At 71.3% G+C, this 22,196-nt stretch overlaps 1 protein-coding gene across 1 annotated transcript; it reads right to left on the bottom strand.

Moving 5' to 3' along the window:
* Positions 1 to 424: 424 nt before the first annotated feature.
* Positions 425 to 20,866, bottom strand: COL16A1 (collagen type XVI alpha 1 chain). Its single transcript, XM_082777350.1, has 72 exons — positions 20,767 to 20,866; positions 19,851 to 19,963; positions 17,689 to 17,751; positions 17,455 to 17,572; positions 15,702 to 15,825; positions 15,331 to 15,606; positions 15,171 to 15,251; positions 14,825 to 14,959; positions 14,527 to 14,580; positions 14,067 to 14,102; positions 13,748 to 13,783; positions 13,549 to 13,575; positions 13,377 to 13,439; positions 13,216 to 13,257; positions 13,075 to 13,119; positions 12,932 to 12,967; positions 12,739 to 12,801; positions 12,593 to 12,637; positions 12,426 to 12,521; positions 12,296 to 12,334; positions 12,102 to 12,146; positions 11,836 to 11,871; positions 11,585 to 11,701; positions 11,467 to 11,502; positions 11,351 to 11,386; positions 11,134 to 11,226; positions 10,981 to 11,025; positions 10,806 to 10,841; positions 10,663 to 10,716; positions 10,464 to 10,580; positions 10,301 to 10,336; positions 10,084 to 10,191; positions 9,859 to 9,981; positions 9,707 to 9,760; positions 9,586 to 9,627; positions 9,414 to 9,449; positions 9,236 to 9,289; positions 8,937 to 9,005; positions 8,762 to 8,815; positions 8,653 to 8,679; positions 8,501 to 8,566; positions 8,352 to 8,405; positions 8,211 to 8,264; positions 8,034 to 8,087; positions 7,885 to 7,929; positions 7,673 to 7,789; positions 7,278 to 7,313; positions 7,055 to 7,135; positions 6,926 to 6,970; positions 6,524 to 6,568; positions 5,314 to 5,367; positions 5,129 to 5,182; positions 4,867 to 4,920; positions 4,685 to 4,729; positions 4,537 to 4,590; positions 4,346 to 4,381; positions 4,048 to 4,110; positions 3,856 to 3,927; positions 3,664 to 3,717; positions 3,530 to 3,574; positions 3,345 to 3,389; positions 3,143 to 3,196; positions 2,991 to 3,044; positions 2,825 to 2,875; positions 2,578 to 2,667; positions 2,462 to 2,497; positions 2,333 to 2,377; positions 2,038 to 2,226; positions 1,857 to 1,923; positions 1,555 to 1,731; positions 823 to 900; positions 425 to 738 (listed from the first exon to the last, which is right to left on the bottom strand). The coding sequence occupies exons 2-72, from the start codon at positions 19,924 to 19,926 to the stop codon at positions 536 to 538; spliced, it is 4,890 nt and encodes a 1,629-aa protein (XP_082633476.1). The 5' UTR covers positions 19,927 to 19,963; positions 20,767 to 20,866; the 3' UTR covers positions 425 to 535.
* Positions 20,867 to 22,196: the final 1,330 nt, after the last annotated feature.

Below are 22,196 nucleotides of genomic sequence, written 5' to 3'. Positions count from 1 at the left end.
CCCCCATCACCACCACCATCATTGACATCCCCAACACCACCGCCATCCCCATCGTCATCACCATCATCACCATCATCATCGTCACCGCCATCCCCACCACCACCACCCCCATCACTGTCCTCATCACCATCATCACCATCACCCCCATCATCATCCCCATCACCACCACCATCACCATCATCACCACCACCACCACCACCATTATCACCACCATCAGGATGGGAGCAGGGCTCTGGCCTCAGCCCCATGCACAGGAACGGGGACAGGAATGGGGACAGGGACACGGATGGGGACATGGGGACAAGGACATGGATGGGGACATGGGGACATGGGGACACGGGGCCACAGCAGACACACCACGAGAGGAGCCACGCGTGGGGCAGCACTCGGCTGTATTTCATCGGGGCAGGATCCACCCGCCCCACAGCCACCCCCCCGCACCCCCTGAGCCCCCCGAGCCCCCCGGGGAGCGCCGCAGCCCCCTGGAAAACGGGGGCAAGAATAAATCCAGCAGCGGGCGGCGCCCGGCGCCGGCTCAACCGAAGGGCCCCTTGGCGTTTTTGGGTTGGAAAAGGGGCTGCTCCACGGGCAGGGCGCCCATGCACTCGGCCGGGCTGCAGTGCCCGGTTTTGCCCGGGGGTCCCGTGGCCCCCGGGGGGCCGGGGATACCGGGGATGCCCTGCTGGCCCACGGGGCCCGGTGGCCCCATCTTCCCGTAGCCCGGTGGTCCCTGGGGGCCTGCGAGGGGAAAAAAGAGGGGGAGGAAGGTGGCACGGGGCGGGCGGTGCCCAGCAGGAGGGTGGGGGCGGGTGGGGGGCTCACCTGGGGGTCCCGGGGGGCCGCTGTCCCCCATCATCCCCACGCCTTTCTCCCCTTTCTCTCCTTTGGCGCCCGGTTCTCCTGGGGGAGAGGGGAGGAGGGTGAGACCCCGGCACGGGGGGTGTTTGGGGACACTCCAGTGCCTGGGGTCACCCCGGTGCTCGGGGACAACCCGGTGCTCAGGGATGCCCCGGTTCTTGGGGACAACCCGGAGTCTGGGGACACCCTGGTGCTTGGGGACATTCTGATGTCTGGGGACACCCTAGTTCTTGGGGACACCCCGGTGCTCAGGGACACCCTGGTGCATGGGGACACCCTAGAGCCTGGGGACACCCCAGTGCTTGGGGACAACCCAGAGTCTGGGGACACCCTGGTGCTCAGGGACACCCCGGTTCTTGGGGACACCCTGGTGCTTAGGAATGCCCCAGTTCTTGGGGACACCCCAGTGCTCGGGGACACCCTGGTGCCTGGGGACATCCCAGTGCTCGTGGACATCCCAGTGCTTGGGGACACCCCGGTGTTTAGGAACACCCCAGTTCTTGGGGACACCCTGGTGCTCAGGGACGCCCCAGTTCTTGGGGACAACCCAGAGTCTGGGGACACCCTGGTGCTTGGAGACACCCCAGTGCTTGGGGACACCCTAGAGCCTGGGGACACCCCACTGCTTAGGGACACCCCAGTTTTGGGGCCACCCCAGTTTTTGGGGACTTTGGGGACACCGCGGGCGCCACCTACCCCTCATGCCCGGCACTCCCTGCCGCCCCTCTCTGCCGATTTGCCCCGGCATCCCCGGAGAACCGGGGGGTCCCGGCCGGCCGGGGAGCCCGTCCTTGCCCGGGGGTCCCGGTCTGCCCGGGGCCGCCACCATCTCCACGGGGAAATGCAGCCGGGAGGTGTAGTACGCCATGCGCTCTGCGGGGACACGCGCCTCAGCGGGGATCGGGGGGGGCCATGAGGGAGGGGGGGAAAAATGGGGGTCCTGGGGGGGTCCTCACCCCCCCCAAAAAAACCCCCCGTTACCGTCGAAACCCCGTTACCGTCAAACATTTTGCTCATCTCCTGCTGGATGAACCTCTTGATCTCGTCGTAATTCACCACGTCCCCCTGGGGGGGGGGGGACACACACACAAACGGGACGGGTCGCGGCCACCGAGCCCCCAGCTCTGCGCCCCCCCACCCCCCAAAAAAAAAAAAAAAAAAAAAAAAAACCCCACTTACCATCATCCCCGGGGGTCCCGGCAGCCCGGGGCTGCCCGCGGGTCCCGGGGAGCCGGGGGGGCCCCTCTCCCCGGCGGGACCCCGCAGCCCCACGGGCCCCATGGAGCCGCTTTTCCCCGGCCCCCCCGGGGCGCCGGCTCTGCCCTTCTCCCCGGGGTACCCTCGCTCTCCAGGGGATCCGGCTTCACCCTGCGGGGACGGGGGTCAACGGGGGCCATCCCCCCCCCGACCCCATAACGGGGGTCTCGGGGGGTCTCGGGGTGACGGCAGCATCGCAGCCGGGCTCTGCCCTCACCTTCTGGCCGGCGGGTCCCGCGGTGCCGGGTTTTCCTGGGGGGCCCTGGGGGGGGGGACACAGAGGGGAGGGGGGTGGCAGGGCTGTCCCGGGGGTCCCCTGGGCCGCGCAGCCCCTCTCCTCTCCTACCTCTTTACCGCTGGGTCCGTCCGGCCCCAGTTCCCCCTGCAGGAATGGGATTGGGGAGGTGTGAGATGGGCCCTGTAAGGTCCCCCCCCCCTATTTTATGTCCCCCCCCCCCTCACCGGTGGGCCGGGGTGTCCCGGTGGTCCCGGTTGTCCCGGCATCCCCGGTAGCCCTCGGTCCCCCGCCGAGCCGCGCTCGCCCTTCAGCCCCTATGGGATGGAGCCGGGTGTGTGGGGAGGGGGCAGCAGGGGATGGGGACGGCCACCACCATGGGGGGGACGGGACACAGCCACCACGTCCCCCGGCCCCATCCCGTGCCCCCCAGCCCCCTGTGGGGTCACCGCGGGGCACCCCATGGGTACTCACCACTCCGGCGAGGCCAGCGGGACCCGGCTGCCCCGGGCTGCCAGGGGGTCCCTGGGGACACAGAGCGGGGTTTCAGCCTGGGGTGAAGCCCCCCCACCCCGGGGACGGGGCCCCATAGCCCCCCCCACACCGTCCCAGTGCTCCCAGTTGGGTCGGAGCCACTTACGATGAGCCCCGGGGGTCCCTGCCGGCCTTGGGGTCCCATGGGGCCGGGGTCGCCCTGCGGAAAGCAGCGGGGTGAACGGGGTGGGGGGGGGGCACGGGACCCATCCAGCGCTGGGTTCCCGTGTTCCCCCCCCCCCTCCCCAAATTCCTCACCTCGGCCCCCGGCCGTCCGGTGCTCCCCGGGGGGCCGGGTTTGCCGCAGTCACCCTGCAAGGACAAAGGGACAGCGGGGGCAGGGTGGCACCGGGACGCCCCCCCCCCCCCCCCCAGCACCGGGGTCCCCGGGGCTGTCCCCATATTGGGGTCACCGCCACCCCATCGGGGACATCGGGGACCCCCCCGTGCCAGCACCCACCTTGGGGCCGGGGAGTCCTGGGTGCCCCGGTTTGCCCTTAAAGCCCTGTGGGGGGAGAAGAGAGGAGAGGGGAGGATTTTGGGGTGGGGGTGCAGAGCCAATTGGGGGGGGGGGGGGGCACACCGGCACGGCTCACGGGGCACCCACCGGGCACCGGGAGGGGGACAGGGAAAGGCAGCACTCACCGGGGGGCCCATCATCCCGGGGGGGCCGGGGGGGCCGGGGTCACCCTAGGGAGAAAAAGACATTGGGGATGTCCCTGGGGTGGGGGGGGGCGCAGGGGGGGTCCCCCAGGACCCTACAGAGCCCAGCACCTCACCCGCGGCCCCGGTTTGCCGTCCTTGCCGTCCAGTCCCTCCAAGCCAGCGGGGCCCTGCGGGGACAAGGGGGGGGGCTCGGAGGGGGGGCCGTGACCCCCAGCACCTCTTTTTGGGGTGGGGGGGTCCCCAGAGAGCAGCAGCAGGGAGGGGAGAGCTGAAAAGCCCCCAGGGTGGGCACGGGGAGCCCTTACCTGGATGCCCGGGGGGCCGGGGGGGCCGGGGGGGCCCGGCATGCCCGTGGGTCCACGCATGCCCTCGCTGCCCTGCGGGGACCACGGTGGCGGGGGGGGGTCAGGGTCAAGGTCAAGGTCAAGGTCAAGGTCAGGGGTGACCCGAGGTGACCCCGCGGTGCCACCACCGCCCCCCCCCCCCCCTGCGCTCACCTTTTCGGCCGCAGGTCCCGGGGGTCCGGCGGGGCCGACCTTCCCCGGGAAGCCGGGGGGGCCCTGAGGAGAGGAGCCGTGGTCATATGGGGCGGACAAACCCCCCCCCTCGTGCCCCCCTCCCACCCCAAACCCGTTCCATCGGGGTTGCCCCCCTGCGCCCCATCCCGTGGCACTGCCCCCTGGACCCCTCCCCAGCTCGCCCCCCGACCCCATGGGGGCACCGACGGCCCCAGCACGGGGTCTTGGGGTCACCCCACTCTGCGCCCCCCCCCCCAGCCCTATAGGACGGACTTACGGGTGGCCCCGGGAAGCCGGGCTGGCCCTGGAAACCCTAAAGAGAGAGGGGGGCTGAGCGCGTCCTGCCCCACAAACGGGGGTCCCGGGCACCCCGGGGGGAGCCGGGGACGAGGCTGGGGGGGGACGGGGTTGTAGGGCCGGGGTTGTAGGGTCGGGGTTGTGGGGATGGGGTCCCTGGGGGACGCTCACCTGGTCGCCCTTCTCGCCGGAGCTGCCCGGGAGCCCCCGCTCGCCCCTCGGTCCCTGCGGGAGAGCCGGGGACGTGAGCGCCATAGCCAAAATTTGGGGGGTCCCCAGGGCCAAAATTGTGCCCCCCCACACACATCCCCGCACCTACCGCTGGCCCTACAGCACCGGGGAGGCCGTCCAAGCCGGGGGGGCCCTGGAAAAAAAAGAGGGGAGGGCTCAGAGGGGGGGGGGTGGCTGCAGGGACCCCAACCCCGTGCCCGCGGAGAGGGGGGCACCCGGGGGAGCCCCCGGCCCCGCTGCCCCGTGCTGGGGGGCACGGCCCCCACTCACCGGTTCCCCTTTCTCCCCGGGGGGGCCCACGTAGCCTCGCTCGCCTTTGATGCCCTGGGGGGGGGGGAAGGAAATGGGGGTCCCGTGTGGGACGAGGGGGGATATGGGGTGCGCATGGGGTATGGGGGGGCACGGGGGGATAGAGGGGGGATGGGGGGACATGGGGGGGCATGGGGGGGCAGAGGGGACATGGGGGGGGGCAGAGGGGACATGGGGGGGTAGAGGGGACACAGGGGGGGTGGTGGGGGGCTGCAGTACTCACGGGCAGGCCGGGGGGGCCCGTGGCACCGGGGTATCCGGGCTGCCCTGGAGGTCCCTGTGGGGGGAGGATGGAGCTGAGCCGCCTGCGACCCCCCCAGGCGAGCACCCAGAGCCCGCAGGGTGTACCCTGCCCCCCCCAGACCCCCCCCCACCCCCCCACCCCCACCCCGGGGTGCCCCCACTCACCGGCTCCCCTTTGGCTCCGGCCAGCCCTGCGGGGCCGCGCTCCCCCTGGAGACCCTTGGAGGGGAAGAGGAGAGGTTCTGGGGGGGGGGGCGCTCCCACGGACCCTGCCTGGAGCCCCCCCGGGGGCTGCGACCTGCCCCCTGCACACACCCCAGGCCCCCCCCCTACTGCTGCTGCGCCCCCCAACCCTGTGCCAGGACCCCCGGGGGCTCCAAAGAGCCCTGCACAGGGGGGGGGGGGGCTGCACATGGGTGCCCCCCTACCAGCACCCACCAGTGCCCAGGGCACCTTCAGCCCATGGGGGGGCACCCGCTGCCCCCCCGTCCTCCCGGGGCACACAAGACACGGGTGACACAGTGACACGGGTGACACGGTGACACGGGTGACAGCCAGGAGCCCCCAGGCTCGGTGGCGCACCGGGGGGGGGGGGGTTAGTGGGGGGGTTACGTGGTGCCGAGGTGCTGGAGGCTGGACAGGACAGGCTGACACCGCAGAGAGACCACCACAGAGAGACCCCCCCCCGGCCGGACGGAGCTGTTACGGTGACATTTAGGGTGGTGGGGGGGGGGGAGGCGAGGGGACAGCAGCAGGACAGGATCCGCACGGAGCCACCACCACGGGACAGCCGCTGCCCCCCCCCCCCGCTGCCACCGGGAGGAAGGGTGAGGATGAGGATGGAGATGATGGAGATGATGAAGATGATGGAGATGGACGGAGGCTGCTCCTGGGGGAGTCAGGCGCCGGGGAGGGGGGGCGTGAGGAGGAGCCCCCCGTGCCCCCAGGAGGGTTGGGGGCAACATTAGGGTGCCTGGAGGGGGGGGGGGGGGCACCCAGCCCTCCTGGGGGGGCTGTGCCGTGCCGGGGCACACCGGGACACCCGGCACACCCAGCCCCGTGCCGGGGAGGGATCCGGCACCGGCGGGGGGGGGCCCAGGTTGCCAAATCCGGGGTGCCCCTTCCTGAGCCTGAGCCCACCGGGAGCCCCCCCCGGATGGAGATGGGAAGCAGGGGATGGAGATGTGGTGAAATGAGGGGGGGGGGTGAAATGAGAAAAGCTGGGGGAGGCTGCTCCCAGGGGGTCGCTGCCCGGTGCCGTGGGGTGTTTGGGGGTTTGGGGGGGGGGGACACACACGGACACGGGGGGGGGGGCACAGCCAAAAACCAAGCGGCAGCGACAGACGGCACAGAGCGGGGCCGTGCTGGTCCTTACGGGCAGTCCGGGTGCGCCCTGCGTTCCAGGGAAGCCTGGGGGGCCCTGAGGGGAGAAACAGGGACGTCACGGCCCCGAAACGTCCCCCCCCCCCCGCCCCGAGGACGAGGCTGAGCCCTTGGGGTGCCGCGGAGCACCCCCCGCTGGGGGCCACCTCGACCCCATCCGGACGGGGTTCCTGCTCCGTGCCGGGGCCGGCAGCGCCCTCGTCTCCATCTCCAGCCCCACGGGGGGGGGCGGCTGCGACGCTCCTGGGCCTCTGCCCATCACCAGGGCCTCGTGGCGGGGCGCTGGGACCCCCTGGGGGGTCGACAGCAGAGGCTCCGAGCCCCCCCCCCCCGGCGCTGCGACGCGGTGCTGGCACAACCCAGCACCCCCCCAAGCCCCGGCGCGGGTACTTACGATGGGGCCCGGTGGCCCTGGGGGTCCCCGAAGTCCTGGTGGGCCCTGGGGAGGGACGGGAGCCGTCAGATGGCACCACGGGGGGGGGGGGACACCCACGGCTTCCAGCAGCACGGGGGGGGCACCCACCTGCTCGCCTCTCTCTCCGGGGATGCCCGGGGCACCGGGGAGCCCGGGGTCTCCTGCGCAATCGGGGTCGGGGCTGTCGCCCTGCGGGGAGCGGCACGGGGTCAGCAGCGGGGATGGATGTGTGTCCCCCCCCCACCCCCCCACACACCCCACAACCCACGGCACGGCCCCGCCAAGCCCCGCCAAGCACCCCAAAAGGCCTTCGGTGCCAGGGGTCACTCACCCGAGCCTCCTCGGCCCTCGGGAACTGGGCAAAGCACTGGAAAAAAACCCAAAGTCACCCGGGGGCCGCCCCGCGCCACGGAGAGCCCCGGGGGCGCAGCGCCGCACCCTGCGTGCGGCTCGGGATGAGGCTGTGCCCCCCCCCGACCCCCCTGGGACCCCCATCCTGGATGGGATGAAGGCACAAGCGTGCCCAGAGCGTGCCCAAAGTGTTCCCTCAGCGTGCCCATGGGGTGCCCCGAGCGTGCCCAGCCCTGCGTGCGCCCGCTGCTGTGCACCGCCGCGCCAGAAGCTGATGCCCTCGGGAGCACCCCCGCTGTTTGCCCCCCCCCTCCCGGGACCACCACCACCACTTCCAGGGGGCTTCCAGGAGCCCGGAGGTGGGCGAATACTCACCCGAGCACAGCCCTCGCTGCCGGGGGCGCCCGGCATGCCCCTGTCCCCCTTCTCCCCCTTGACGCCGCCGGGCGCTTCCAAGGCCGCCTGCAGCTGGGCGCAGTCCCCGCAGATGTTCTGGGGGGAGATGGGGGGGGTCAGCGGCACCCCAAGGGGCTCAGGGGTCCCCAAACGGGGGGTGGGCATCACCCGGAGACCCCCAGGGCACTCACCTTCAGCACCTCGATGTTCCTCTCGGCCATCACAGCCAACGGCCCCTGCAAGGGACGCGGGAAGAGAGGGGACGGGAGGGGACAGGGGGTGCTCCCCGCTCCCCAGAGGGTGCAGGGTGGGGGGGCCACGGGGCACAGCCCCCACCTACCAGGTCTCCAGCCGGTCCTGGCAGCCCCGGCAAGCCGTTGTGTCCTGGGACCCCCTAGAGCCAAGGAGAGAGCTTGGGCACCCGCCCCCATCACCAAAAAGCGGGGCAGGACCCGACCCCCCCCCCCCCCCCCGCCCCGTGCACGCTGCTGCTGCTGCTCCAAATCCCACGGCTCACCTGGCGGCCGGGGGCACCGGGAGGGCCGGGGGGGCCGGGAGCTCCGGGGGGACCCTGCAGCAACCCCAAAAAAGAAGCAGAGATGGGCGGTGAGGCAGTGGTGGGGCCGGTTGGGGGGGGGGCTGCGGGGACGGCACCCACCTGGGGACCCGGCTGCGGCTGCCAGGACATCCCGGTCCAGAGCCCGGGGGCTCCCTGGGGGGGGTGGGAGAAAAAAAAGGGAGGATGCTCAAGGGGGGGGGCACAAAGCCACGGGGATGGGGCTGGGGTTGGCACCCGCGGGCACTCACCGGCATCCCGGCGTGGTTGGGGTCCTGGCGAGGGCTGGGGGGGCAGGAGCACTCCCCGGGGTCCCCCTGCAGGAAAAGGAGGTGAGGGAAAAGGATGGGGGGGGGGCAAAAATTGGGGGGGCCACCCCGTTCCCACCCCGGCACCCGCTCACCTTCTCGCCCTGGGCGCCCTTCTCTCCCTGCGAGGGGGAAAGGCACGGATGGATTTAGCGAGGGGTCCCCCGGCCCCCACCGTGTCCCCCCCCCAAGTCCCGTACCCACCGGCAGCCCGCTGGAGCCGGGCACCCCCGGGAGCCCCCGCTGCCCCTCGGGGCCCTGCGAGGAAGAGGAGCGTGAGGAAGGTCGGCCCTGGGCTCAGCTGGCACCAAGGGGCTGGGGGGGGGGGGGATGGCAAAGTGTGTGTGTGTGTCCCCCCCCCATATGGGGCAGGACCTACCGGTGGCCCGGTGACGCTGGGTCCTGGTGGCCCGGGGGGGCCCACGGCACCTTTGGGACCCGGAGATCCCTGTGGGGAAAGGAGAGCAGGAGCTGCGGGGGGGGGCACAGGGGGCTGGGGGGGGCACCAGCACCGTGCTCAGGGACATGAGGCAGGGTGGGGGGGGACGTGGCACCGCGCCGTGCCCCAGCACCACGGTGTGCCCAGGGGGGGATGTGACCCCGGGACAGGCTTGTTGAGGGGGTGGCACAGCCCCCCCTCAATGAGGGGAGGGCTCGGGGGGGGGGCGCCGCTTTTACCTTGGCTCCTTTCTCTGCTGCCATTCCTGGGGGGCCCTGTGCTCCGGGGGGTCCCTGGGGGCGGGAGGTGCCATTAGGTCTCCCCAGCGAGCAGCGGTGACAGCCCCGTCCCCGGGGCCACGCCGTCACCGTTTGCAATGTGAGGGGGGGGTCACTGGGATCCCAGAGGGACACTTACGGGGGTCCCGGGTGGTCCGGTGCTGCCGGGCTCTCCCTGGGGGGGGGGGAAAGAGAGAGGGAGAGGTGCCTGGCACGGCACCAAACGGCACCAAACGGCACCAAACGGCACCAAACGGCACCAAACGGCACCAAACGGCACCCCACGGCACCCCATGGCACCACACACCCACCTTTGGTCCCGGCTGGCCGATCCCCTGCTCTCCCGGCTCGCCCTGCAGAGAACGGGGGCGGGGGGGGGCAGTGAACGTCCCCGTGCGCCCCCCCCCAACCCACCCCATGCACCCCACTCACCTGCAGCCCCTTGGGCCCGGCGGGACCTCGGATCCCCGGCAGCCCCGGCTTGCCCTACAACACAGCTCGGTCACCGCGGGGCTATGGGGTCACCGTGGGGCTGGGGGGGTCACCGCGGGGCTATGGGGTCACCGCGGGGTGGGGGCACTCACGGGTCTGCCAGGCTGGCCGGTGCCCGGGGTGCCGGGGTCCCCTTTGGCCCCGGGTCGTCCCGGGATGCCCCCCATACCCGAGAGCTGCCCCTGCAGCACGGGGCACGGCTCGCAGGAGTCTCCCTGAGGAGGAAAGAGCAGAAAAAAGGAGTTTGGGGCGGTGAGGGGATGGGGGGGGGGTAGGACAGGGTGTTGGGGTCCTCCCCACCTCTGTGGGGTCCTCACCTTCTCGCCTTTGGGGCCGGCCGGCCCCCTGATGCCCGGCTCCCCCGCCAGCCCCGGGAGCCCGTCCATGCCCGGTACCCCCGGGTCCCCGGGGCTGCCCGCGGCCCCCTGGCAAAAAAGAGGGCACGGGGAGGGGGGGCGTCAGCATCCCCCCCACCCCACAGCCCCCTCCGCACCCCCGGTTTGCCACCGGGACCCCGTCTCCATCCCCTCTCACCTTCTGCCCTTTCTGGCCGCTGTCACCAGGTTTGCCCTGGGGAAACAAAGCCATCAGGGTCACGACGTCCCCGAGCACCCCAAATGTACCCAGGCACCCCAAACGCCCCCGGTCCCAAAACGGGGACCCCACGGGCACGGGGAAGGGGTGGGGGGGCACTCACCGCTCTGCCGGGGGGCCCGTCCCTGCCCCGCTGCCCCGGTGCTCCCGGCACAGCCAGCACCGTCCCTGCCCCTTCCAGCGCCTGCGGGGCCGGGGGGCACTGCCCGCAGGGCTCACCCTGTGGGGGGGGGGGACACAGCCGGGTCAGCGCCTGCTTGGGGACCCCCAGGGACAGCGCGGGGACACTTCCCAGCTCTCACCTTCTCTCCTTTCAGTCCTTGCACTCCTGGCTCGCCCTTATCCCCCGGGAGCCCCTGCAAGGGCAGAGATGAGGCCACACAGCCCTGCGCCCCCCGTGAGCCCCCCACCCAGCTCCGTGCTGCCCCCCCCCCCAAAAACTCACCGGGCTGCCCGCGGGACCCTCCTGGCCGCCAGCACCCTGAAAGATATTGGGGTCAGGATCCGGCCCCCGGGGGGTGCCCTCAGCCCCTGGGGGGGGGGGCGCACGTCTCCCACCGGGGGGGGGTCACCCACATCCCACGGGGGGGGTCCCCACGTCCCATGGGGGGGTCACCCACCTTCTCGCCCTTGATGCCAGCCAGCCCGGGGAGGATTGTGGCACCCTGTGGAAAGGTCACAGCTCCAGCACCCACAGACACGGACACGGGGTTCAGCGGGGCTGGGGGGGCTCTGGGGGGCTTTGGGGGGGGGTCTCAGCCCCGTGAACTCACCAGCAGTGGTGCCGGCTCGCCCTCGTGCCCCTTGGGGGGCTCCCGCAGCAGCGCGGCGAGGACGCGGGCGTCGCAGGACAGGCAGGAGTCCCCCTGCGAGGGGCGCGGAGACGGCACAATCGGGGGGGGGGTTCGGGGTCACCCGCTGAGCCCGGGGGGGGCTGTCCCCACGCCGGGTGGGACAGCGGGACATGGGGACGGCGGGACGGACACTCACCTTCTCCCCCTTCATGCCGTGGATGCCGGGGTCTCCCTGGGGAGGAAGGATTGGGGTTGGGACGGGCTGGATGCTCCTCGGCACCACCCTGCCCCAAAGAGCCCCGCGCCACCTACCCTGTCCCCTTTGGGTCCTGCGGGGCCAGGCCTGTCCTGCGGGCAGGGAAACGAAGAGGAAGGTTTAGGGATGTGGAGAAGACCCCCCCACACGCCCCCCAACAACCCCCAGACTCACCGAGACCCCGTCCTTGCCGGGCAGCCCAGGCTCCCCCCGGGGTCCGGGTTCCCCCGGGAGCCCGACGGTGCCGAGCGTCCCCGCGGGGACCGTGGGGCACGGCTCACATGGCTCGCCCTGCCGAGAGGGGACGGTGAGGGACAGCCCCAGGCTGGCACCTCGGGGGGGTCCCCAAGGTCCCCAAGGTGCCCCCAGCAGCCTCCCAGCCCAGGGGGTGGGCGCAGCCCCCCTCCGGGCCACCCTGCACCCACCTTGGCTCCTTTCGGCCCCAGAGCGCCGGGTGGCCCCTGTGGGATGAAGGCAGGGGCTGGGGTTGTGGGGTGGGCTCGCTGCAGCTCTGCCCATCCTAAACCCACTTTCCCCAAGCCCCTGAGGGTTCTGTGGGGTCGGTCCCAGCCCCCAAAGCCCTTCCCGAGCCGGGCTGGGATCCCAGCCCCGCTCCGGCCAGGCAGCCCCGGCCCCGAGCCAGGAAACCCGGCTCTGACCCCGGCTTTGGCTCCGAGCTCTCGGTACTCACGGGTGTCCCAGGCGGGCCGCCGGGTCCAGGAGCTCCCGAGCTGCCCTGCAGCCAGAAACGGCAGAGCCTGAGCCTGGAGAGGTGGAAACCACAGCCCCAAAACCCCCCCCCAGCCCCCCCATCTCCCATCTGTTCCTCTCCAGCCCCATAAATCGGGGAGCGCAGCCAGCGCCCTCCGTACGCCCCCTCCTCACCTTTTCTCCTTTCAGACCTGGGGGGCCACCGGGGTCGCCCTGAACAGGACAGAGGATGGCATCAGCTCTGCTGTCACCCCCCGTCAGCCCCACGGGGCATCTCGCCCCCCCCCATGGCACGGCCCCTTACCGGCTTCCCCGGAAAGCCGATCCCCGGTGAGCCCGGTTTGCCCGGTGGCCCCGGCTCTCCCGCCAGCCCCTCGGGTCCCACGAGGCCGGGGTCGCCCTAAAAACCAAGGATTTTCCGTGCCGGCGCTGCTCCTGGGTGCCCCGAGCCCTCCCAGTTCCCCCAGTTACCTTCTGGCCCTTGGGGCCCACCACGCAGATCTCTCCGGGCCGGCCCTGGTGGGGACGGGAGCGGGGTGAGCGCCGTGCGTGGCACGGGGCAGGATGGTGCTGGACCCTCCTGCCCCACAGCCTGCCCCACAACCGGAGCTACTCACATCACGGCCCGGGCGGCCCGGCTTGCCCTGGAGTCCCCCGTCGCCCTTCTCACCCTTCTGGCCCTGGGGGACAGACGGGTGTCACCGCTGCCACCTCCCAAACCCCTCGGGGACCCCGCTGGGCTCCGCAGGTCCCCAAACCCCGACGGCGAGGACCCAGCTCGTGCCCAGACGTCCCCAGCGCTGTCCTCACCTTCTCCCCGTCGGCACCCACCGCCCCCGGCAGCCCCTGCGTGGTGGGACAGAGAGGGGGCAGCGTCAGAGGGACCCCGGGGACCCCCAGCCCTGCACAGGGTGCGTGCACAAAGCAAATTTGGGAGCCCCGGCATCACTCACCGCCTCTCCGCGCTGCCCCTTCTCGCCCTGCGGCCCCTCGGCGCACTGGGGAGAGAAGGGGAGGGTGGTGAGGGGGTGCTGGGACCCTGGGGGGGGTGCTGGGACCCTGGGGGGGGTGCTGAGGGTGGGTTGGGGTCTCACCTGCACGGGGCCACCGGGGTCTGTGCGCACGCAGTCAGCACCCTGCAGGAAGAGAGGAGGTGGGTCAGGGGGGGGACGTGGCTCATTTATGCGGGGCAGGGGGGTCCCCACGGGCCAGAGCACCCCTGGGTGGGGTGGGGGGGGCTGCTGGGGGCACTCACACGCTCGCCTTTCTCCCCTTTGGTGCCGTAGGAGCCGGGCAGGCCGCGCTCACCCTTCCCTCCCTGCAAGAGGAAGAGGGGGCGAGGTGTGACACTGCTGTCCCCATGTGTGCCCCTGGCTCAGGGGGGAGCCAGCTGGGGGTCCTGGAGCTGGGGGGGGGCACAAACCTACCTTGGGTCCTGGGGGACCAAGCGTGACCTGGGGAGAGAGCACGGAGGTGGCACAGAGCACCCGGCACCCCAGGGGGCGCACCGACCTCCCTCCCTACATCCCCCTTCCTCCCATCGCCCTGTCCCCAAATGTCCCCAGATGTCCCCAAAACCCCCACCAGGCAGTGCCCCCCGCTCCCGGTGCTGCCCAGGGCACTCACGTTGGCCGGAGACGTCCGTGGCGAGCAGGGGGGGCACTGAAAGAGACGGACATGGTGCTGGCACCCCCTCCCCACACAAGCCCACGGCCGCTGCCCACGCACCCCCGACCCACGGGGCTCCCCCACTTCACCCAGGGCGAAGGGAAACCCGAGGAAATGTTTTTTTCAGCCTCCCCGGGGAGGAGAGGAGAGAGCCTGGCCTGGCACGGGCTCTCCCTGCGGCTTTGTGGCTTGACCACAGCTCCGCCGAGCCAAGGCGGCCGCTCCAGCGCGCTCCCGGCAGGGCTGGGGGCACCCCGGGGCTCCCCTCCCGCCTCACCTCCTCGCTGCGTGTCCCCGGCGGACCCCTGTAGCCCTGTTGGGAAGGAAAAAGGAGCAGGGGGTGAGAAGCCAAGCTGGGCAGGCTCCAGCTGCCCCCCTCTCCGACCCCCAGCCCGTGCCACGGGACCCGGCTGCGCCCCGGGGGTGCCCGGCAGGAGCCCGACGTGGGAGCAGGGGCGGCGTGGGCGCAGGGCACGGGGTGTGCTGGGGACGTTTCCCAGCTCTGCAGCAGCTCGGAGGGAACAAAGAGGCCCTGAGCTGCCGTTGGGCTCGCTCCAGCAGCGGCCGAGAGCAAGTGGGGCCTGAATTCCTGCTCGGGGGAGCAGACGGAGCCGCTTCCTGACGGCACCGCAGCCGCGGAAAGCGCCCGAGGGCGGCGGAGGAAGGGGGGAGAGGAGCAGGGGCTGAGCTGGGAGCGGGACCACGGGGCTGGGACCCCCTCGCCCACCTCCCCTCACCTTCTCCCCGTGATCTCCCTTCAGGCTGCTCCTTTCCTTGGCCCTCGCTGGCTCCTGCGGAGAGAGCAGAGCGCCCCAGGGTGGCGCCTCCCCGTGCGTCCCTAGGTTCCCCCACCCAGCGCACCCACGGGTGCCACCTCCCCGCCCCACATCCCTCGGGGGGGGGGTGCGGGCTGAGCCCCGGGCAGGCAGCCAGCAGCCTTCCCCCTCGCTCCCGGCAGCATCCCAGACAGTGGAAAAAGTGAGGCCGGGCTTTTCCAGGGGAGGAACCCGGCGTGGCTTCGTGCCGCGGCCTCACCGAGCCCAGCGGCTCCTCCAGGCAGAAGCAGCGCGTGTACACCCGGCCCTGCGGCTGCTGGGGCGACAGCTCGATCAGGTTGCTGCTCTGCATCAGCTCCGCCTGGCGCCGCGTCTTGGGTGCTTCGGGCTGGCACTGCAGGGAGAGAGAGAAAAAAGGGGTCAGGGGGGTGCCCGGAGCCACAGCCCCGCTCGGGCACCCAGCGCCCTTCAAGTGGATGCGCCCCGCACCGTGCCCAGGGGTGCGGGGTGTGGAGTTTCCCTGCTCCGCTCCTCCACGGCCCCAAAAAGTGACCCTCAGGGGACAGCTGAGCTCGCCGTGCCTCAGTTTCCCCCTGGGCACTCACCCCGCTGGCCGAAATCTCGCAGCACCCCTCCTGCCGGGCCAGCTTGGCGTCGCAGTAGATGTGAGCCTGCTGGAGGTCGAACTGCAGCGGGAAGGGGCAGCGGGATGAGACCCAGACCCCACACCGGACCCCACACCCGCATCCCCACGGGGGTTCTCACCCGAATCGGGGTCCCACGGGCGGCATCCAAGCCCAGGAAGGCGTTGCCCTCCGGGGCCAGCGCTCGCCGCGGCGCCAGGGGCTTGGAGGAGATGGAGCCGCAGTCGAGGTGCAGGGAGACGGCGCGGCTCTGCACGGCCACCACCACCTTGTGCCAGCGCCCGTCGAACAGCGAGGAGACGGCCTTCCCCGCGAACACCGTGCTGACAAACGTGGTCCCCGGAGCCCTGGCTTGGAACTCCAGGCTCTTCTCGGGGCCGTGCACGGCCAGGGAGAGCTGGGCAGAGAGGGGACGCGGTGCTCGGGGGTGGTCGGTGGCGCCCGGAGGTCCCCTCGCCACCGTGCGCCCCCCTCGTGTCCCCAGGGCTGTACCTGGGGGTAGCCCTGGCGGTCGGTGACCTGGAAGAGGTACCAGTGCTCCCCGGTGCTGTTCTTCTTCAGCAGCAAGGTGAGGACGAGGCTGAATTCGGGGGGCAGCCCGCGGGGGAACACCTGCCTGCGGGGACAGGCGTCAGGGGGCACGGGGGCACCGAGCCCGGGGGGCAGCGTCAGCCCCGGAGCCCCCAGGGCACCTCCAGCACCAGGTCCCCAACAGCCCCACGGGTGGCACCACGGAGAGAGACCCCCCCTGACCCCGCTGCCTGTGCCGTGGGGAGGGCTCCAGCCCCAAAACCAGGCCGGGGAGCGCAGCCCCGGGGCGGTGCGGGCTGGCCCGGGAGCTGTTTGTGTCTCCGACGGGACGCACGTGGGCTCGGGCTGCGAGAGGAGCCAGCGCTTGTGCAACAGGAGCTGAACACGAGACAAACGCCGGGGATGCTCCCCCCGCCCCGCCAGGCACAGGAGCTCGCCCCGGGCTCCCCCGGGAGCAGCAGCAGCATCCCCACGCAGCCCAGCCTGTCCCGGGGACCTTTGGCACCATGCAGCCGGGAGCAAGCCCCCGAGCCCAGGGGATGGAGGCTCCGTGGATGCAATGGGCACGAGGCAGTGCCCCCCTACTCCCCCCGGCCATGCCCGTGCCCGCAGCTCGCTCCACCACTGGAAATCTTTGCTCCGGGCTCCGCTCTGCTCCCAGCCTCGGCTCCACCAGCGATTTTCCAAGCCACTGCCCTGGAGCAGCACCAAGGTGGCTGTGTGGGGTGGGCTGGACCCTCTGCGGGGCACAGGGTTGTCCTTGCTGGGCACTGAGGGGTGGGAGCGGGGCAGAGGGGCACCCATGGGTGCCTGGACAAGGCTCGCACCCTGCCTGCTGGGGCTATCCCTGTGCTGAGCGCTCCCAAAAACTGGCTCTGGGCTGCCACAAGCACCCGGCCAAGAGCAACACCAGCCCGGAGCATCGGCCATCTAAAAGCCATCTGAGGACTCAGCTGCCCATGTCAGGAGCCAGGGCTGGGTCTCCTCCTCCCCGCGGTGCCCCCTCACTCCGAGCCCCCTCGGGGACCCCCCCTTTCCCAGCACAGCCTCGTGCCAGCCCCGGAGCAGCGCGGGGCCAGGCGTGCCGGGGGAGGCGGGCGTGCAAATCAGGCGTGCAAACCGCAGCCGCTTCCTGCAGGAGCCGCTTCCTGCGCTGCTCCCCGGGCCGTGGACGCTCTCCCACCCGCCACGCTGGCAGGGATGCTGCCAGCCCCGCGGGTTGGCACGGGGTGGGGGCGAGGGGGGAGAGAAGCAGAGCCTGGGGCACGGGTGGACAGGATGCGATGGAGACAGCGGAGCTGCAGGCTGGGCTCTGCACGGCTCCCCCAGCGCAGCCGGCAGCCCCTGCTCGGCGCTGCGCAGCCCTGTGAGCTCGTCTAGACCCCGGCCAGCTCCTGCCAAGTTGAGGAGAGCAAACACAGAGCATCCACAGCGCGGCGGTTGCGTAAGGGCTGGCCGCAGCCCACCGAGCTGCTTCAGCCCGTGATTTACTTTCGAGGAGAAAGGTGGCTCGGGCAGCCCAGCGCTGCGCCCCCGGCACCTCTGTGTCCCCCTGGGCCCTCCAGCCCCGCTGTATTTACTGCCCACCCTCGCCCACGCAGCACAGGGCTGCAAAGGCCAGGTCCTACATGTGGAGTGGCTGGGGTGAGCCGGGGGAGCAGCAGGTGGGAGCACCGTGGGATGTGGGGGGACCCCGCGAGCCCCCCGCACTCACCGCGTGGGCTGCACCAGCGGCACCGCGCCCAGCCGCAGCACCGCCGGGCCCCGCAGGCCACGCACTTTCTTGATGGAGGAGATCTTCAGCAGGTCGAACCGCTTGATCAGGTTAAAACCTGCGGGCAGGGACCGGGGAGGAGGCGGTGAGAGGTGGTCAGGGTGCGGGTGCCGAGGCTGAGCCTCCCCGGGCAGGGCGCAGAGCCCATCCCGCAGTCGGGCCCCGCTTCCTTACCCGTTACGTTCTCATACTTGTCCCCGACCATGTCCTCGTCCCAGAGCTGCGGGCACAGCTCCCCTGCAAGGCAAACCGCCGGGTCACCGGTGTCCCCAGGGCCATGGGGAGGCTGTGCTCCGGGCCGGGTACACGGTGAGGATCTCACACCAGCCCCCGGCACCGCTCGCTGGCAGGCGCAGGGCAGCGCGGATCCAGCAGACGCCGCTCCCACGGCGGCTCCAGCGCCTCGCAAAGCACCCGCCAGGAGCAGAGCTGGATGTTTTGACCAGACGAACCCTGAGCTCAGCCCTGGCCCCGGCCGTTTCCCACAGCGAGCTTCCCAGGTGAAATGCTTTTCCCAGTCGCGGCGCGTTTCGCCTCAAAACAGCCCCGCGCCTGGGATCGGCATCAGGACAGCAGCCAGGCACCGCGGCCACCCACGGCGGGGAGACGGCGCCCAGAGCTGCCTGGTGGCCATCCCGTCCCATCCCATCTCATCCTGCTGGCGTCCTCGGAGCTGGTGGCACGTGGGGACAGGCCAGGGGACGGCGAGGTGATGGCGAGGCGCCGAGCAGCGCTGAGCAGGGCCCGCGGGGAACGGGGACAGCAGGAAACGTTGTGTCAGCCCTGACCACAGGGAAGCCAGCGCTGCTCAGCGCTTCCCTGATCTCTTGCTGCTCCGGCAGCAGGAATCCACCTCCGCTGGATGCTACCAGATGTTGGGAGGCATGAGACAGGGGAGGAAACAAGGGGGTATTGAACGAGGACTTTGTTGCGTCTCCGTGCGCGCACCGGCCCCGGAGCAGCCCCTGACCGTTCACCGCCCCCACCCCGAGGCCAGCTCCGGTCCCTTTGCCTCTGCCCGGGACCCGGCACCCCCACGGTGCCTCTCCTCGAGGCTGAGCACTCGCTCGTGCTGCTGTGACCAGCCCCACAGCACGCTTGGTGCCGGACGCAGAGCTCCCTCGCGCTGAGATCATCGCGTTTGGGTCAGGGGGCAGCTGGCGAAACACGCCTCAGCCCGGGTGCTGTCTGCTTTGAAGCTGTCCCAGCCCTGACACTGCTTCCCCTCACCGGGAGGCCCTCGTTTCCCAGCGCAGGTCCCTCGCACAGCCCCAGCTGGGCACCCCCTGCGCTGTGCCAGGACCTCGGCAGAGCGGCACGCGGCCGCCCACGCCGGCACGGCCGTGCCACGGGGGGCTGCGCAGGAGAGGCGTGCACTGCTCCCTGCTCTGACGTGGGGCCCCCTCCTGCTCCGTGGAACGGGGCCTCGGCCGTGAGCTCACAGCTCTGGCATGGAAACCACTGGGAAAGGCCGGACCCAGGCGCTCCGGCCGTGCCGATGGGGCTCGGCCACCCCGGGCACCCCGGCTGTGCCGAAGGGACCGCAGCCACCCGCACGGCCCGGGCCCTGCCGGGACGAGGCCCCACTCCGCCCCCGCAAAAACTGATGCAACCACGGCCTCGTTGCCAGCAGCTCCTCCCCGCCATCCGCCTCGAACTCGCCCCGAGCCGCCCCACGCTGTGACCCACGCACGGCCGGGGACGGCTCAGCAGGGACCCTCGATGGCTTTGCTGTCACCCACCCATCCCCATCGGCTGGGGACAGCCCCAAGCCCTCTGCTCCTGCCGTGCACCGTGGCCAAACCTTGCAGCAGGAGGCCAAACTCGACAGCTCCGTGCATCCTCGCCACTGCCCCGAGCAGCCCTTGCTGATCCCGCAGGCGCTGCTGGATGGAGCCGCCGTCCCGGCCAGCTGGCAGCGAGCGCCCCGCGGCCGGAGCGTGGCCAAACCCACTCCTTCCATCACCCCTCGGCACAGCCCGCGGGGTGTTCCCGGTGCTGCGGGCGGGAACGGGGTGTCCCCGGGCTGGTTCCTCACGGCGGGGCTGGCTGGGCTCGCCCTGGCCCCGTGCCCGCCCGGGATGCCGAGCGAAACCCCGGAGCCTGCGCAGCCGGCGCGCGCGCAGGGAGCGGTGCACGCAGCCTGCCCTGCTGCCCAGAGAGAGGTGCCAGCACGTGGGGACCCGGCACGGTCACGGTGGTCCCCAGCCACCTCTGCCCCCCGATTCCTTGCCCTCCCATCCCTTCCCTCATCTCCCCAGGGGCCCATGGACAGGCGAGGAGGGATGGGACAGTTCCCATGCAGACCCCGCACCCTCGCTCTCGGTGCCTCTTACCTTCTGCCTGTGGCTGCTCCTTCCCCTGGCAGGCACTGATGAGCCCCCCAAGCACAAGGGCCCAGAGCCCCCTCATGGTGCTCCGGGCAGCGTTTCGGGGCCAACACGGCTGCCTGGAAGCAGAGATGGGGCACAGTGAGACAGGCACGTGGGGGGCACCGGCTGAGCCCCAAGCCATCCCATGCTGGGATGCTGCCAGCAAAGCCACCGATGTGGAGGAGGCTCTGAGCCACTCGGCCACGGCTCGGGCAGCCTTTGGGGACTTGACAAGCCCCAAGGCCCCAGCACTCAGGGGGTGCAACCCAACCTGTCAACCCCGGCATCCAAATTTACACCGAAACTGCAGAAACGCAGGGGCCGAGGCGCCCCAGAGCCCCTGGTGCCTCCTGCTCCGGACCCCCGGGCAGGTTTTGTTCCATCCCATTTCACTCCCAGCCCCCTGGGGTGCCCCAAAACCCCTCAGGTCACCCCGACCTGGCCTCCCTCCTGCCTGCTTCCTGCCACGAGGCAAGGCAGGGCTGCAGGCAGCCGGCGCCGGGACGGACCGGAGACGCTCGGCTCCGCTCCCCGCTGCGCCCTCGGCCCCGGGCTCGGCGGTGCAGGACCCCCAGCACCCCAGTTTTATTCCCCTGCACCCCGACTTTATTCCCCTGCACCCCGGCTTTATTCCCTGGCTTTATCCCCCTGCACCCCAACTTTATTCCCGTGCGCCCCAGCTTTACGGCCCGGCGTTATCCCCCTGCCCCCTTCCTTTATCCCCCTGCGCTCCAGCTTTACCCCCCGGCTCTACGCCCCCCTCTTTGCTCCCCCCGCGCCCCCCGACCCCTCGGGGCTCCCTCCGGAGAATTTCCTCGCCCGGTGCCCGGCGGAGCGGGACGCGCCCCCCCCCTGCCCCCTGCAGCCCCCCGGGGCTCACCTGCGGGGCTCGGGGGGGGCGGCGGCGGGGGCGGCTCCGCGGCTCCCTCCGGCCCGGGGCGCTGGGAGCCGTGCCGTGCCGTGCCGTGCCGTGCCGTGCCGAGCCGCCCTCACCGCCTTCCCCGCCTCCTGCCGGGGGGGGGGGGGTCCGAGCCGCCCCCCAGCCGCTGCCCGCCCTCCTCTTCCCCTGCCCGGGGCGGGGGGACCCGAGCCGCCGCCCGCTTTCGCCTCCCCGCCCTCCTCCTCGCCCTCCTCCTCCTCCTCTTCCTCCTTTTCCGTCCCCCGTCGGGGCGCCTGGAACCGCCGCCCCCAAATCTGGGGGGGCTCGGCCCGGCCCCTGGCCCCCATCCCTGGGGAGCATCCCCTCGGCTGCACGGGGACACGAGGGCACGGGGGGACACCGGGGCACTGGTGGACACCAAGGCACAAGGGGGACACCAGGGCATGGGGGGACACCAGGACACGGGGGTCACTGGGGCATTGGGGGTCACCAGGGCACAGGGGGGACTCCGGTGCTGGCCCCAGTGGCAGCGGGTGCTGGCCAGAACAGCCAGCGGTGGGGGGTGAAGGGAGTCCTCCTGGGATGCTCCTGCACCCGTGGGACATCCCAGGTTCGTGCCAGACCCCACAGAGCTGGCAGAGCGTCCCCACTGCCTGGGGACCTGGGGACGAGGTGCCTGGGGCTGGAGCTCGGCTGAGCTCTGGGATCGGGTCCCTGCGGCTGTCCGGGCTCCTTGTCTTGAGAGCTGATGGCTTTCCACTGAAGCCCCCCCAGGTAGGAAATGGGCTTGAAACAGGCAGAAAATGGGCAGGGAGCGGGCCCAGCCAGGGCAGCCACCGACCCACAAGGGTTGGGGTTTGGGGGCCGCAGAGCAGCCGTGGTTGTCCCCTGTGTCCCTCCCTCTCCCCCGGCGCGGCGCGGTGCCGCCGTGCCCCTGCTCAGCCGCTCTCCTCCCAAATGATGATGAATCTATTTACACTGAAGCTTTACAAATGTGTGTTAGGGACGCATGCATCTCAATAAACGCGCTCTAATTAACAACTGATATTTATTCAGCCCACAGTAAATAAGCTGTCGCGGGCAAACCAAGCGAGCGCCGCGTCCGGGGCGCGCCTGGGCTCTGCCATTTATCCCCGAGATGCGGGGACGGGGCGCTCGATTCGTCTGCGAGTCACCTACTGGAGTAATTAAGGCTAATTAAAGCAAGTGGCTATGAAACATAACGAAACTTTCATAATTCCTTTTTATTGGGCAATTATTCACCCGGAGATCTTCGCCATTCAAGGCCTGCCGGCAGTGCCAAACGCAGGGCGCGAGCAGGAGCAGGAGCAGGAGCAGGAGCAGGAGCAGGAGCAGGGTTTGTGAACCTTGTGGTGGGCACTGCGGGGTCTCCAGGGGCAGCCTCACCCCCTCCTCTCACCCCCTGGTGA

This window comes from Aythya marila (genome assembly GCF_965140915.1).
Source record: "Aythya marila genome assembly, chromosome: 22".
NCBI lineage: Eukaryota > Metazoa > Chordata > Aves > Anseriformes > Anatidae > Aythya > Aythya marila.
This window is presented reverse-complemented; position numbering and strand designations above follow the sequence as displayed.

What these genes read in the sequence shown, in the direction of transcription:
- COL16A1 (XM_082777350.1), bottom strand. Translation starts at nt 19,926, where the DNA reads ATGAGGGGGCTCTGGGCCCTTGTGCTTGGGGGGCTCATCAGTGCCTGC. An exon ending in ACCCCGGTGGCCCCGTGCAG is followed by an intron (nt 13,120 to 13,215) that starts GTGAGACCCCAA and finishes TTCTCTCCCCAG; the next exon opens with TGCGCCGAGGGGCCGCAGGG. An exon ending in GATGAGCAAAATGTTTGACG is followed by an intron (nt 1,732 to 1,856) that starts GTAACGGGGTTT and finishes GTGTCCCCGCAG; the next exon opens with AGCGCATGGCGTACTACACC.